This window comes from Mus caroli, unplaced genomic scaffold, assembly GCF_978045245.1.
Source record: "Mus caroli unplaced genomic scaffold, Mus_caroli_1 scaffold_1, whole genome shotgun sequence".
Classification (NCBI taxonomy): Eukaryota; Metazoa; Chordata; class Mammalia; order Rodentia; family Muridae; genus Mus; species Mus caroli.
In genome coordinates, this window is record NW_028227256.1 from 180,467,764 (window position 1) to 180,484,073 (window position 16,310).

A 16,310-nucleotide genomic window follows, 5' to 3' on the forward strand; every position below is an offset into this window, starting at 1 on the left:
AAGATTATCGTTAGCTGGCACCTGTTGGAGCTGCTTTAGCATGGCTAGACTCATTGCAAGAGCACAGCCCAGACCCCTGGATCCTAGGCCCCATCTACTCACAGTCTTTTTGCTAAGTCATCTCAGTCTTTGGGAAAACAAACATGGCAGTTGACAATATTTGATGAACTTGGAGACCCCTGAACGGAAGTAGAAGATCCAGCTCTGACAGGAAGGTTGGCTCTATGGAATGCCAATGTGGTCTCAGAAATCAGATCTGGAAGCCATTAACCCGAGGGCTGGTTGCTTTATCTCTCGTCACGTGCTCTCTTTTCCTGTGTGGGTGACATCATGGATGGGTAGGCTTGTTTGTTTGTTTGTTTGTTTGTTTTGAGGCAGCATAACTATGATCAACCAATCACACCACAACCTCAGCAGCCCCTCAGTGCCTGACTGGCTTATTAAAATGGGTTCTCTAGAAATGGGTCCCTCTGCTCATGGGTCATGGCCAACCCTACACTCTTCCCACCGGGGAGGTCCCTAGCTGTGTCCTATACTGTTAGAAAGCATTGTAGTGCTGACCCCAAAGAGGTCAGGGTCAGCCTTACTGCTTGGACTTTCTTCTTGGCACAGGTCTCAAACGCAGCCGAAGCAGAAGCCACCACCAGGCAAAAGCTGGTTAAGGGCCACGCATACTCTGTGACTGGAGTCGAAGAGGTAGGAAGGGGTTAATATGAATGACAGCCAAAGTCTGGTGCATCCCAAGAAGGATGTAGGAGGTGACACTGAGAAACTTTGAGTTCCCTTTGAGCTTTCCTGCTTGCCCAGGGCAAGTTTCTCTCTGGATTTGGAGCCCCGGACAGATGTGCTTCTCAGAGGACACCATCTGAGCCACTCTGTCTGGCCTTCAGCTCTCTGGTTTTAATTAAATTCAACTCTTTTATGAGGTGTGGTCAGAAAAGTTATAGGGACTGTCAGTTAGATTCTGTATACATCCTAAACAAATATTCATGTAGGCAAATCAGTATAAACCTGTAGGAGTCCCTAAAAGAAGTAACAACTTCTACTGCAGGGTTCAGGGTGATATTTAATAATGAAAAGGCACATATTTCTCATTTTCGGGCCCCAGCATTGCCAGGTACTATACATAATTTTTATTTTATGTGATTTATCTATGTCCAAATAGGATGTGCATAATTTGTTTTATGGTTGAAATCATAGACATAAGTGTGCCATCAGACAAAGGTAAAATACATCCATCTAAATGGTACTACAACTGCGAAGTGAATTTACTTTAGGTTTTCCAGTGGTCAGTGCAGAGAGAGCCACACACCAGTTCTCCAGCTTGCTGTTTGTTGCAATGGTGACAATATTTTTACTACATAGCTCTCTGTTGAGTGTGGCACTGTAAATTCAAGTCAGCTCTATAAACACGAATTGAGTATGTATGAGGGAACTTTGGGCTAACGTTTCATGGAAATTATGAGGATAAAGTCTGATAGACCGACATCTTTATGAGTGTATGTATGCAGGGGTGCATGAGTGTTCCACTTGAGTGTTCACTAAATAGTAGGGTGAGGGAGTGTCTTAGTCCATTTTCTGTTACTATAACACAATCCGTGAGTCTGGATGATTTATTTTTTAAAAAGAGAGGCACTTTTTTTTTTCATGCATTCAGAGGCTGGGAAGTCCAATATGGGGTAGCTTCACCCTGCTTCCTAACAGCATCAATTGGAATGATGAGTGGCACAGAAGACAGGTTGGATTTGCCTTCTATCACTCTTAGCATCGAATCCAGTCCTGAAAGAATGCGAACTCACGCCACAAGAATGAACTCAAGCTCTTAGGACAGACATTAATTCCATTTCGTGCTTTAATCTCTTGAAAGCTCCACCTGCAAATCTCATGACAGCAGTGATAAAAACTTACCACAGCTGTCTAAAGGCATTTATACACTTAGACTATGGGGATCCTCTGCTGGGCTCCTGCCCTTTCTGTAGAGAGGTGTGAGCAAATATCTGCTCACCTGGATACGGCACCAGTGACACACAGAGAAACAGTCCCACCCAGATCTACCTCAGTGAACCAGTGGTTATATCGGGGTTACTTCCTAGAGCCCGTACGTCTCAAGCACAGCTGCATCACCAGAAAGCCACCATGGCTAGTGGCACATGGATATCCCTGCAGCTGCTTGTGTGATCTGGAGGCAGCACTCACTGAAGAACCTCTGCTTGCCCTGCAACTGTTCTCTACTTTTATAACCTCAGGGAGGGGCTTTGTGAATCTTGTCACTTTCAGGAACTTCCTGGACCTCCATGTTTCCTTTACTCCCCAAGTCTTATGAATTTTCTTCAGGAGGTGATAGTTACACAGCTAAGTGATTTTGAATAACTGACATTTTCAGAGTCTCATATTTTTTACATCAAACTGTGAAGTTTAAATGCAGTGATTGTGTATTTGAAATGCTTAGCATTGTACCTAACCCAGTATTAAGCAATAAATTGGACAGGATGGTGGTGCTGGCACATGCCCTTAATCCCAGCACTTGGGAGGCAGAGGCAGGCAGATTTCTATGAGTTCAAGGCCAGCCTGGTGTATAGAGTGAGTTCCAGGACAACCAAGGCTACATAGAGAAATCCTATCTTAGAAAACCATTTTCTATATCTATATCTATATCTATATCTATATCTATATCTATATCTATATCTATACCCATATCTTTCATGGTATTGACTTTGTTTATGGGATATTTATTAGGTTGCTGTCTTTAATACCGAGAATGAGGTCCATCTTAGTCAACTGCAAAATTTAAACCTAAGTTTAAGTAGATACCTAGTTGTTTTTGCCGTAGATTCACTCTTCACTTGTTCTAATAATTTGCGAGAAGAAAAGAACATTTGACCGAGGCTTAAATGCAAGCACGGGAAGGAAATGAATGTGTGGTGTTTCAGCAACATTTGGAACGCTGACCGTCCTGGGTGCAGACCCACACTGCAGGCAGCAGTCAGTCGTGGTGACTCGCCCGTGTGGTGTGTGGATCTTGCAGGTGGATTTCTGTGGCCTCCCAGAGAAGCTGATCAGGTTGAGGAACCCGTGGGGTGAAGTGGAGTGGACGGGAGCCTGGAGTGATAAGTATGTTGCCTTTCCCCTTTCTCGGTGCTCAGCTATCCTGGGGCAAAGGTGTCCTATAACACACACCATGTACACGATGAGACCCATTGCTCCGTGGGTTCTGCGGGGCTTACCTCCTGTAGATTATACAGCCTGCTGTGGAAATAGTTTCTGGGATGGGAGAAGCAGAGTAGCAACCACTCTGCTGTCATTTTTGATTATGGATGTCTGCTTTGGCACTTGAAGCTTTGGCATCTCCATGGAAATTTGCCGACTGCTGAAGGCTTACTTATTGCCTGTCCAAGGTCAAATTGATAGCTCTCAAGTCTGATCTTTCCACATCGCAAACACTGCTCTCTCAGTACCAACAGAAAACTAAGATGTCAGGAGAACCTTGATCCTGGGAGCTATGACCCACTGAGGCAGTAATGAGTGGAGCGTTGCACCGTGAGTTCAGGACTGGTTGGGTGTTGATCCCTGGATGGAAGGACAGTCTTTGGTCTGCCTATCCAGGGAGAAGGGGAGTCAGCCAGAGGAGGTGAGGTCCTGGGATGGCTTTACTCTGGCACCCATGTCTTTCATGTCCCCTACCAACCAGGAACTGCTTGGGCCATTGGAGAAGGCCACTGAAGGTCCGAGATGACATGTCTAAACTCAGCCGGCATCTGGATGTGGTGTCAGTGTTTGGAAACCCCAACAACGACAATAACAAAGTCAAGCTAACCAGTAGATTTAGATTAGATCTAGAGTTCTCTATCAGATCCCTAACCTTTTCGGTTTTTTAAACAAGCACACTGTGGGACTCAGTACTGATTGAATGGATGTTTCGATGACTTTAAGAAGTCCCAGAACCCAAGTGCTTAGAAGCCAGCTGGAGGGAGAAGCTGGCTTAGAAGTCAGCTGGGGAGGGATGGTTGGTTTCTGTGTGTGCTCAGGGAAGAGCCTTTGTTTGTTTTTAGGATCAGTACTAACCCTGTTCCCTTATCTAGATATTGCACGTGTATCTCAGGAAAACCCACTGTGAAGGTCAGGCTGTAGATGACATTTGAATAAAGCACGTGGATATCACCACAGAATGGCCACAAGTGGGACACTTGAGGGAAATTTCTGAAAAACTGGGCCTGATGATCAAAGCTGTAGACTTAGGATGTGGACAGTGTCTATGTACCCAGAGCTGGTTGGCCCCAGTCTGATAGGAGACGAGACTGACGGGTCACTAATGGATAGAGGAGTGCATGCCCTTTGTGTGACAGGATCTCCTTATTCTCACGGTCAGAAGTCTGTGAGTCTTAATTGGAATATAAAGCTTACCCAGAAAGTGAAAATTAGACAAAGCCATCACCGTTCAGCTGCACACCCAGGCCATGCAGGAGGTCCCATCCATGGCTTCACCTGTTCCCACCATGGTACAGCACCTCACACCAGGTCCAGTCTGTCCTCTCCCCTTGATGGGACTCATTCCATTTGTGATCCTTTGGAGACATTTAGCTGCAGTAAACAGCTTGCATCTCAGAAATGACCACCTCTGGCTCATTTTTTCCCCCTCCACAGTGCACCTGAGTGGAATTACATAGATCCACGGAAGAAGGGAGAACTGGACAAGAGAGCCGAAGATGGGGAGTTCTGGTAAGAAGCTGTGCCGAGGGCCCTGTGGCCGGTCTGTTCCAAAGTATACGGGAGGGTCAGTCTCTAGGACTTGCAGGAATGTGACAATGTCCCAGGCACAGGGGCTTTGGTTTCCCCCTTCCCCTTCCTCTGATATAATTCTACCTCCATTCTCAACTCTAAAGCATTGGAACTCAGCTCTCTGCCCACAACATGGCTTGGCCTGCAGCCTGTCTGCCTGTTGCTAGCCTAAAACAAATCCCCTACCCCGCCAATTCTAAGGCCTAGTATCTAGTCAAAACAGGGTTCTTTCCTTTCCTTGGGTAGGCGGTTAAGGAGGGGGCGGGAACCCCTTGGAAGATGGAATGTCTTAGAGGAAATCTCCACACTGTGTATCATGGGGAATTCCTCAGAAATGAGCCTTTGGCAGGCTTAGCTGTGATCCAGCCTAGCGGTGAGGGCTATGTTCACATCCCCGCTCCCAGGAGGAGTGGGGGTTTCCTCTGGTTCATGGTTCCGATTCTGTGTGGCTGGAGGGGGAGATTCTCTAGGAATTGAGACTCTGACCACCACAACAAATCTGGATGGTAGCTCTGCTTGTTTGTGTGACTGGGCTATAGAAAGAAACTCAGGCAGCCCACAGTTGCTGGAAGACAGAGAGCTCTTTGCTGGGCCTTTAAGCTCTCTTCCAGTCCAGCCTGCTTCACTGACTCCCTTCTGGTTCCTTTGTTCTTCAGGATGTCTTTTTCGGATTTCTTGAAGCAGTTCTCCCGACTAGAGATATGCAACCTGTCCCCAGACTCTCTGAGCAGTGAGGAGATACACAAATGGAACCTGGTACTCTTCAACGGCCGCTGGACACGGGGTTCTACAGCTGGGGGCTGCCAGAACTACCCAGGTGAGGCCGAGGGCCCTCTGGCTTTTCCTTGTGGAGGCTGCGTGACTTTTAACATGGATCTGTGGATAATTAATGCTCGTGGATCTGGGGTCCTGTTTCTCTTCTGGCTGGGAGGCCAGGCCGGCAAGGGTGGATAGTGGCTTTGCAGCTGCCTGTCTGAGGCCTCACTTCAGCTCCTCTGTGTTTAAATCATTTGTGCTTCAGCCCCTCTGCTCTCCCAGCTTGCTGCTTTTTGGTCACCGCTCCTGGACAATTGCTAAGGCCTCCGGCTCATCTCTTGGACTCCTCCCTTCCCTACCTGGTCCAGCTGGCTAACACCACCACCACCACTGAGCTTTGGGGCAGAGTAGCTAATGCTGTCAGACAGCAATCTACTGCTCTTCTGGGCTGTTCTCAGGAGGGCAGTCATTCTGCTTTGCTACCTGAGTTAGAACGGAAGGGGTAAGGCTGTGGGGCCAGGAATGGACATACATAGACTATGTATGGGTCATGTTCCATTCTGTGGGGGTCACCAGGGATCTATCCCTAGTGGGGATGTCCTGGCCCAACTTCTACCTCTGACTTAACTCTGGTTCCTCATCTTGCCAAAGGTGACAGTGACTTCCCTGGTTCTTACATGATGACTAACATGTACTTGTGTAGGCTCCTCCTAGATCAAGTCCACTGCAGCAAAAGCTGATGAAACAACCCAGAAACAACTCTACAGCTCTCTGGAGAAACAACGAAAAGAAAACCACACACCGGGCTTGCTAGCTCCCCACCTTCACGCTCCTTGGGCTTGCTGTTGCTCTGTTGATTTGTGTTGATTGACTAGGTATCTCTGCAAGGGCGAAGAGCAGCTACTTTCTTCCCAGCCAGGGCACTGCATGCTGTAGAAACGGCAACATTGTAGAACCCCATGTGGATACAGGTTCTTGCTCCACTCCCATCTGTCTCCATCTGGCTGCAAAGAGCAGCTGCTGTCAGGCCTGAAGGGGGAGCTGATGGCCTGCCCCCATCAGTCAGCTTAACAATTGTGAGACCTGGGGGGGGGGGGGGCATTCCTTTCCTGGACCTTCAGTTTCTCAGTCCTCACCATGGTTCATAATTCCTACCTTCCAACTAGCTGTGGCCCAGTGAGCGTTGTAACGCAGAGTGCACTGGGAAGCGCTTTGTAAACTGTACGGCGTTATACAAATGGGATGTATTATTTTTATGGCCCATTCTCTTCCTATAGTACTGTTAAGGAGTAAACAAAAAATGTAGGGATGGCGGTAATGCTACATTTGGGAGAAATTAAAATATGCTCACCATTAACAAGCTCTTAGAGAAGACATAGGAAATTCGCCTGGATCATTCTGGAAGCTCAGAACCATAGGGGGTTCCCAAGGTATCTGCACGTACCAAATCATAATCCCATCTGTGCTGCCAGCTAGCTGTCAGGAAGAAATGGATTGTTCTTGCCTCGTGGTAATGAAGTAAGTACAGAAGGTTACTGAATTTTCTGTCTCCCCTGGAATCCACAGACACCTGATCTTAAAATCTATATGCACCTGAGCCTTGAGTGAAAAAAAAATATCTCTAGAAATGGAGGTTCCGGGAAGGAGAGGCTGAATAAATACTCTCGCTGTTAGGGGAAAAAATAAAGAACGTGTGTTGGCCGTGTGTGACTGCTATGCTGTTTTTTAGTGTTGTACCACTGTATAGAGATGGTGAAAACACTTGCAGTCCCTCCTCACTCTCCAACAAATGTTCCTCCCCAACTCATTGTTGCAATTGAACACTTAACACAGTGAAATTTGCCAGCTCTGTCTCCTTCAATTGTACTCTAAATTCAACTCCACCATAGAACTAAGTTGAGAGAGATCTTTTCAAAAACTCTCTTTGAATAAAAGGCATCATGTGTGTGCATGGGGGTGTTGGTTTGTGCACCCGTGTGTGTGCACACTTGCAGAAGATGTCAGGTATCTTCCCAGATCAATCTCCACCCAGCTCTATCACCCTTTGTCCCTCATGCCTTTGACACAGGGTCGCTCACTGAACCTGGAGCTATGCCAGCAGGGCCAGCAATCCCTGTTTCTATCCCCCAACAGCACAGTCACAGTCATAGCCATGACGTTTGTCATAGTGCTAGGATCTGAACTCAGGTCCTCTTGCTTGCCCAGCAAGCCCCCTTACCCACTGAGCCATGTCCCCACCTCTAGAAGACATCTTTTTAAGTATCCATAGGTAGTGACTCAGGAAAGTTTAGTACGCCGTGGTTTCTCTTACATTATTAAATGGCGTGTCTGGAAGGGCAGCTGTCTCATCAGTAGGCTGTAAGCCTGAGCATCCTGGGAGGCTTCTTGCGCTAAGGGGCAGAGGGTGGTGGGTCTCAGGGCCTTGTGGAATTAAAATCCAAAGCAGGAGCTTCTCCTGGGCTTGATGGAGCCCACGACAGTCAGAAGGCTTTCAAACTATCAGGCAGATGCTTTTTTTTTTTTTTTTTTTTTTGAGACAGGGTTTCTCTGTGTAGCCCTGGCTGTCCTGGAACTCACTCTGTAGACCAGGCTGGCCTCGAATTCAGAAATCCGCCTGCCTCTGCCTCTGCCTCCCAAGTGCTGGGATTAAAGGCGTGCGCCACTACTGCCCAGCACTTCTATGATTCATCTGGGACTCTGTCCTCATCCACCAGCTCCTTCCAGGTGGAGTCTTTAGCTAAGAGCAGGAAGAAATGAAGGACTTGCAAGAAGGCAAGATATTGCTTCCTGGTACAGTCCAGAGCAGCCCGAGATGCCAGCTACTCAGACAGTTCTGGGCTACTGGTTGATTCAGCTGATGAGATACTCAGTTCTAAGTGTCTACCTGTGGGATGGGTCAGGGAGGTTCCACTATGTCAAGCAGTCTGGCCAGTGTTATTCTTTCACTGGGGATGATGGAGGTTCTTGCCTCTTTTTTTTTTCTCACCCTGTTGGACCACCATCACTTCACGACTTCCAGCCACTTACTGGACCAACCCCCAGTTTAAAATCCATTTGGACGAGGCGGATGAGGACCAGGAGGAGGGCACCAGTGAACCCTGCTGTACAGTGCTGCTGGGTCTGATGCAGAAGAATCGCAGACGTCAGAGGAGGATTGGCCAGGGCATGCTCAGCATAGGCTATGCTGTCTACCAGGTATTGCTAGCCCAGGCTCCTCTGTCTCAGTATACTGCTGTCTTTATGAGGATGTTCTAGTCAACAACTGGAGAGCATCTTTCCTATTGTTCAAATTCTCTTACTATGATGTTGTCTTTGCTTCCTTATATCTCTAAAACTCTCACTGAGACTTGGGTTTTATAGTTATTCATTCCCGTGGCTATAATTTCATCTGTTAACACTGAGATATGCGGCTCACCACACGGTGCCGATCAGTGAGAACTCAGTGTAAACGTACAGGTTAGACTCTTATCCAAGAAGAGGTATCTCAGGGCACAGAAGCCCAGAGCATGAAGACAAAAGACATTTGAGTAATAAAATCCATTCCAGGTTAGAAGAAGATGGCTAGATGCAGAAGCCAAATGTATACAGTCCCTTCTTCCTACCATAGGAGGTCACTTGGAACTCATAGCCACTAGCTTGGGTAAGAGACCCACATAGCCCTTTTGGTTCCCGGGTTTCTGGATTGAGAAACACAGCTGGTTCTTGTCTCAGGCTTCAGACTCTGCCTCAGTATCCCAGGCTTCTCCAGCTACTACCCCTCTGTGGACTTTGTCTCCCTGATACGGTAAATCAAGCCTTCAGGTCCTGACAGTCCAGCTAGGACCATGCTGTAGTATATCCCTTCACCCAGGCAAAGACTCCATACAATGCAGCCCATGGGGACTCAGATTTTGTTTGCTTGTTTGTTTGTTTGGTATGGTTTTATTATAAATGAATTTCTTGGTAAAAATACAGTTCTAATTAGAAGCCCCAGTGCAGCCTGGAGGCTCAATGTCTTAGTATAAATTAATGCACATAAAATAAGCATTGTAATATGAAGTATTGTAATAAAATTTGTAACAAGGAAAAATTCAGTTGCTGAGCTTATACCATCAGCCTCCAACTCCATTGATCATGTTCTTAAGCTAAGGGTTTCAGGGGAGTGTGTGTGTGTGTGTGTGTGTGTGTAATTGGAAGAATGGGGGTTGGAAAAGAATTGCTACTTAATTGCAAGAGAAGAAGAACTGAAAGTAACTAAGCTCCTTGTCACACAGACTTAGCTCTTCCAGCCCTGTCTAGACATAAATACAGCAAACCCATCCTCAGTGCTTACAGAGGGAGCAGCCCGATCCACATCCATCGTATCATGCATGTATCCCAATACGCCAAACATGCCTGAGCACCTACTATGTGCCAGGTGCCGAGCTAGAAGCTGGGGAGCCTGAGGAACAGCACACACACAGTTCCTGTCCTCAGAGTGCTCACAACCAGGAATGGGAAACCCAACACACTCAGCCGACAGGGATCTGTGATGGTGGTTCTACCACAGCAGTCTGGGCTCCTCAGCCCCGTGCTGGAGGAGACTTGCCTCAGGTCTTCAAAAGAAGTCCCGGACATTCTAGAGAACATTCTAGCCTGAAGGGACGCCATGTGCTCCCTGATAGCTTAAAACTTAGTGACAGTTCTAGAGAGCTGGCAGCTGGCAGGAGCAGTTACAGGGTGAGCCACTCAGGGACGGTGGCCAGTGCTTCATCCTTCAGGGCCCTCTCATTGTGCCAGAGCAACAAAGCCATCTTTCTCAATAGCTGTGTGGTGTTTGCACCAATAAATAATACACACAGCATGCCGGTTTCCTGTATCAAATTATAGCTGTTTATAAAATATACCAGGGTATATGATCTGTGGTCTCACTTCTTGTCACTGGAGGCATATAATTTAGAGCTTAGAGTCTGTGAGCAGATTGGCTTTCAAATCAAATTGAGGAAACAGATGTAGGAAGCAGCTGTGGTGAGGGGAGCAGCCTAGGTGAGGGGAGCATCTGGAGTGTAGGGAGTAGCTGGTCTGCAGAGAGCAGCTAGGATGTGCAGAGTAGCTTGGCTAGTTAGGGATATCATATTATCACCCAATGTTACCCTTCTCTGGCTATGACTGCCTGAAACTGGACTCTAGCCTGAGGTTGAAAACCTGTGGCCAATTGAGAAGCTGCCAGGCAGCCCTGAAGGCTAAAGAGCCCTTCTCCCACCACCCACTCAGAAACTTGCATTTCACAGATGGCTGCCCTTCCAGTCTCAGGGTGGGCAGTGGCTGTTCCTATCTGGCCCAGGAGACTCAGGGCCAGGTGGACTCAAAGCATATTGCCAGAAGCGTCCAGGTTGTTGAGGGAAAACTGGCCAAGGTAATTAGGAAGGTTCCTGGCAGGGGTGGTGAGGCCTCGGTGTGGCTGATTGTGTTTTAAACTTTAGACTAGAGGAGTGCCGGTGTCCCTTGACCACTGGAGTTCTGCCGAGAGGATGCCAGCCAGTTCTCACTTTCCCTCGGAGTGGAAGGCAATTGCATAATGGGCCCAAGGCACCAGCGTGCTCTTTTGGTTCAAACAGCCTGTGTAACAGCAGCAGCAGCAGCAGCAGCAGCAGCAGCAGCAGCAGCAGCAGGAGGAGGAGGAGGACACAGGAGGATTGGGGTCCTCTTTTCTAGCCTGGCACAGGAACTCTGGGCACATCAGGGCTCCCTCTCTGAGAGCCCATCTCTGTAGTTAATGTCTTCAGTTTCCTCGAGAGAGCTGCAGCTTAGCTAGTGAGAAAGAACTCGCCCTCTCATGTAGGCAAAGCAAAGGACAGAGAGGATGCTTGGGAAGAGGGAGTCAGAGGCTGTGGGGATGCTTTCTCTCCACATCTCTTTCTCTAACACCAGTACCATTCTCCTGTCTAGCTTTCTACACAGCTTAATGCCACTAACATAAAGGAAGGGGCCCCTTTCCTTAGTTCCAATTTAAAAATCCTATAGGGCCAGTTTGGGTCACTGTGGCCAAAGACAGGATCAATTATGACTTCAAGTTGAGTGGAATTTTCCTTCCAGCCAACTCCTTGATCTGGCAGGTTAGGGTAGGAGGTCTCTTGGAAGACCTTGAATCTGATTCAGCTCAAATGTTATTGCTTTGGAAGCATCTGGGAGATCCTGGGAGATCCCACAATTACTAAACAGAGAAAAAGGTAGCAACCCAGCCCCAGGGTTCCAGAACTCAGCAGGCTGCATAGGGCTTCGAATCCCCCATCACTTCCCAGTTCAGCAATGCCCGCCACCCCTCATTTCAGCAGAAAATCCCTGTCTGAAAGGTATAAGGAGAGACACACAAGGCGAGGGGCTTGAGCTCTCAGGTGACCTGCTCTTGTTTTTTTTTTTTTTTTTGTTTGTTTGTTTTTGTTTTTGCCATGCAGATTCCCAAGGAGGTATGTGAGTATTGCCTGGACAGAGGTGGTCTTCATTCGGTAAGAAAGGGCATGCCTGTCTTTGGCTCCTTCCTGCTGTGGAAACAGGGCTCTCTGTGGATACTCTTAGGGTCTGCTGAGCTGGTAGCCCTGAGAGCCAGTGAAAACAAGCCGAAGTCCCACCTGCCAGGCCCTTTTGGAAGAGAGCAGGGGTGATCCTTGTCCCTATGTGCATGGTGGCTTGGTCTGGATAAGGTGACTACAGCATACTGTAGGATCCTTCTTGTCTGGCCAACAGAGACAGATGCCTTCATCCCAGCAAGTCATATCAGCATCTTGGGGTCAGGAGAGTACAGGCATTGTAGGTTTAGAAACAGTCCCTTGACCCCCATGACTGGGCTTTGATCTGGGTCAGTTGCACTAATTATGCTCTGGTGTGTGCCCTGCTGCAGCCTCTCTCCTCTTCTCAGTGTGACCGGGAGTGTAGGTAGACCTACAAGGCCCAGAGTCATAGGCTTGGGCCCAGGCTACGTCTCCAGATTGCAGACGACTGGTCTGTCCTGCCCTTGGATCAGAGATGCATGCCGTTTATTCTGGAGGGGACAGCCAGGGTGGGTGGTCTGGTGCACCATTTTAATACTAGAAAATAATGGAAACCAAGCCCGAGTTAAATGGGCTAAACCATGACTCCCATCAATATGATGGCTCCATCAATATGAGTGTGGGGTCCTATGTCTGTGCATAGAACTTTCCCCGTGGGCAGCAACAGGGCCCTTGGTGTGATCTGCAGGGGTCCCGGAGTCTTCAGATAAAACTTGAACTTATCTCAGAGTCCCTGGAAGGATTTATAAAGCATGGACCATTTGTCTTCACATCTATCATATCTGCCTCTAGGTCCAGGGTGGGCCTAACGAGTTGCACACACCCCACCCTGCAGGATTCGCCTGCTGACCTTAGTCTCACACTTTCAGAGTCACCCTCAGTTGAACCTGCTTGACACCCATACTGCCATTGCTGGCTGAGTCACATCAAGGGGCGATGTGAAGGCCAGAGACCCATGACACCTAACTAGATGGAGCCTCTAGTAGCACAGAAGAAACCAGGTTCTTGCTTCAGCAGCTCTAGGTCCCACTCTGGCCTCCTAAACAAGGACTCTTTGATTGGTTCCATTCTTAGATTCTTCCAGAAACTCCAATTGCCTTTCCCCAGCCAAGTTCAGGTTATAGTCAGCTCCTCATCTGCACTGACAGCGCCTTCTTTCTCTCTGCTCTTTCTTCCCTCACCTCCATCAGGGACAGCAAAAATGACATTGAGCTTGTTACATTAGATGTTGGCTGTGGCTCTGCTGGCCTGCCCAGCACTCTTGTATCCAGGGTGTAAACATTTTCATAGGGAATCCCAGCATTGTGGCTGGCCTAGTTGCCACCTGGGAGGATCCCTGAGGTGTCCCAGCCAGGACAATGACAGAGGGACAGGTGGGCCTACTTTCCTCCCCTGGTCAGCAGAACTGAGATCCGGGGAGGGTCTGGTGAGCATGTGTAGACACTGACCACTCCAGGGTGGGTGTTTCAGCTCTTGCAGCTTGCCTGCACCTGCCTCTGTCACGAACATCATATAAAGATTGATTGTAAGGACAAAGGGCTCTAGGGAGGGTGATTACAGTGCTAACAACACTGGCACCTGTGTTTTAGAGCACTCTGCAGTCAATAATTAGCCTGTGTAACACAAAAGCAGCCTCCCTGCTCCTCACAGCAAAATCCATGGGAGTATCTTATTCTGTCTGTGGAAGAGTCCTGATCCCCAGGGGGCCAGGAGGGACCCAGAATCAGGCCTGGAGAGCTGCCTCCTCCATCTGTCCTCGTCAAAGCCTGGTCACTTTAGTCACCTCACAGAGCCCTTTGTTTGAGGACCAGCTGGACTGTGAGATTCCATGCTGTTCTTGTAGAGGCAGCTGCAGATGCTTGCTGCTGGAATCATGAGGAGAAATATGCAAAGCACACACTAGACACACACAACTTCACTCTTCAGTTAAAGGGAGGCTTAGAGGATAGAAAGGCTGGCTAAAGTCACACAGCTAAGGCCACAGACTTGTCGGGCTTGGCAGCCAGCAGACACCCCAAATCCGTTGAATGGTTGAGGCACAGTGAACTAGCTCATGACTGAACCAGAAGCCTCCTGATTCTACATATTAGGTACAACAAACAATCCCTAACTCAACAGGGTGGGGCTGAACTCCAAGGAGGAACTGACTCTGCCATTGCTTTGTGCAGCTGGAGAGTCACACCGATGCACACCTGAGCCGGGACTTCTTCCAGGGCCGCCAGCCCTCCACCTGCTCCAGCACCTACATGAACCTTCGAGAGGTGTCCAGCAGGGTCCAACTCCCCCCAGGACAGTACCTAGTGGTGCCATCCACCTTCGAGCCCTTCAAGGACGGTGACTTCTGCCTGAGGGTGTTCTCAGAGAAGAAGGCCAAGGCTCTGTGCGTCTCCTTTGTCAATCGTGGCTGGGGGCAGGGGGTTGTTTTTTCAGTTAGGCCCCAGATGGAGGTGCAGGATTTGGAGGAATTCATTGCTAAATGACCTGCCTGCCCCAGGAGCATAGTGGATGCTTCTAAAGGAAGTTTGGAAAGCATGAATCTCCCTGGGTGTGCCTCCTGCTGCCTCCACTTTTCTCTATAGGACTGGGAATTTCCTCATCCAGAAAGTGAAGGCTGGGGAGAAAGGGCGCCAACAACAGCCTATTGACCAACTGTTCTACCATCTGGCAGAGGCTGATGGGATCTGGGATAGGGCTGTGCACACAGTACACACATACTTTGAATACATACTATACACATCAATTATGTACACTACACATAACCTACTTACTATATCTGTCATATACACTAGACATATATATGACACATGTGCTAAATATGTACTATCTATGCATCCCACATTATATATGTATACATACCATGTACACACTACAGACAAACATATACACATGCACAGCGTGCATACCATGGTCTATTATGTACACACACAGCAATGCATCAAATACATAACACAAACATGCAACACACAAACCACACATACATATTATATATACCATATCATATACACGCAACATATGACATGCACATATGCCATACATTATATACACAACACACTATACATTTCAAGTACCACATACCACACTATGTACACATACCACTAATGCATAACTCAAATATACTATGCTTATTCACTACACATTGCACACAGAATATTCACATAGATTCATAGAAACTACATGCCTAAGTACCACATACCATGCGCACCATCCACACATCCCATGCCACAGATCCTGAGCACACGGCACACACATAGGGCATATCCCATGCCCTGTAGCCTTTCTCAGACTTCAGGCTCCCCACAAGGCCAGCAGAGCCTTCAGCAGTGAACTTTTCAGGAGAAAGAAGAGTAGCCATCCCTGAGGTAAAGAGGGACGCGTCTCAGAATGTTTAGTATTCTAGAATCCACAGGAGACCCATGAGCCCCCTATCTTGTGAAACTTCAGGGTGGGTGGTGGGTGGGGGCAGTAAAGGGGAAGCATTTCTTTTAGGGATTCAGCCATACAGTTTCTTTAAAAACAGGAACTGAAAATCCTGAGTGTGAAATTCCCATAAAAGGAAATTCTCCCTGAAAGGGCCCAGCCATTATCTGAACTTGCTTTTTGATGTCTAATTCATTTCTGTCTGGATTTCAGAGAAATTGGGGATGCTGTTGCTGGAGACCCAAACGAGGTATGCAGTCCTATGTGCCAAGCTCTCGCACTACTGCACAGCAGGCATCCAAGTGTCTTGTTGATTTGACAGAGTTCTTTATATATTAAAAATGGTAACATTTTATTTCTCTGGAACATAATACTATAATGTCTAAGGAATGATACCATAGGCTGTCCACTAGTCTACACACACACACACACAATCACACATGTATACATGTACCCTCCATATGCACTCATACACATGAACATACATATGTGTGTATGAATACACACAGAGAAATGTTCAGGGCTTGAAGTATGAGTTCAATTTCTTATCCTTCCCACATGATGGGTATGAGTGTGTGCATGCGCTCTCGCAAGTGTGTGTGTATGTGTGTGGTGTGTGTGTGTATGTGGTGTTTGTTTGTATGTGTGTGTGTGTGTGTGGTGTGTATGCGTGTGGTGTTTGTGTGTGTGTGTGTGTGTGTGTATGGTGTGTGTGTGTGTATGTGTATGTGGTGTTTGTTTGTATGTGTGTGTATGTGGTGTGTATGTGTGTGGTGTTTGTGTGTGTGTGTGTATGGTGTGTGTGTGTGTGAGCATGTGTGTGTGTGTATATGTGGTGTGTGTGTGTATTATGGT

At 47.8% G+C, this 16,310-nt stretch overlaps 1 protein-coding gene across 1 annotated transcript in view; it reads left to right on the top strand.

Annotated features, from left to right (window-relative positions):
* The window catches only part of Capn8 (calpain 8), a 66,966-nt gene that overhangs the window by 33,836 nt on the left and 16,820 nt on the right, over window positions 1-16,310 (top strand). Inside the window, exons 6-13 of the mRNA XM_021159314.2 lie at window positions 613-696; window positions 3,026-3,111; window positions 4,642-4,716; window positions 5,433-5,593; window positions 8,552-8,727; window positions 11,946-11,957; window positions 14,207-14,418; window positions 15,669-15,705. Coding sequence (XP_021014973.1) covers window positions 613-696; window positions 3,026-3,111; window positions 4,642-4,716; window positions 5,433-5,593; window positions 8,552-8,727; window positions 11,946-11,957; window positions 14,207-14,418; window positions 15,669-15,705 — 843 coding nt within the window. The remainder of the gene's footprint in view (window positions 1-612; window positions 697-3,025; window positions 3,112-4,641; window positions 4,717-5,432; window positions 5,594-8,551; window positions 8,728-11,945; window positions 11,958-14,206; window positions 14,419-15,668; window positions 15,706-16,310) is intronic.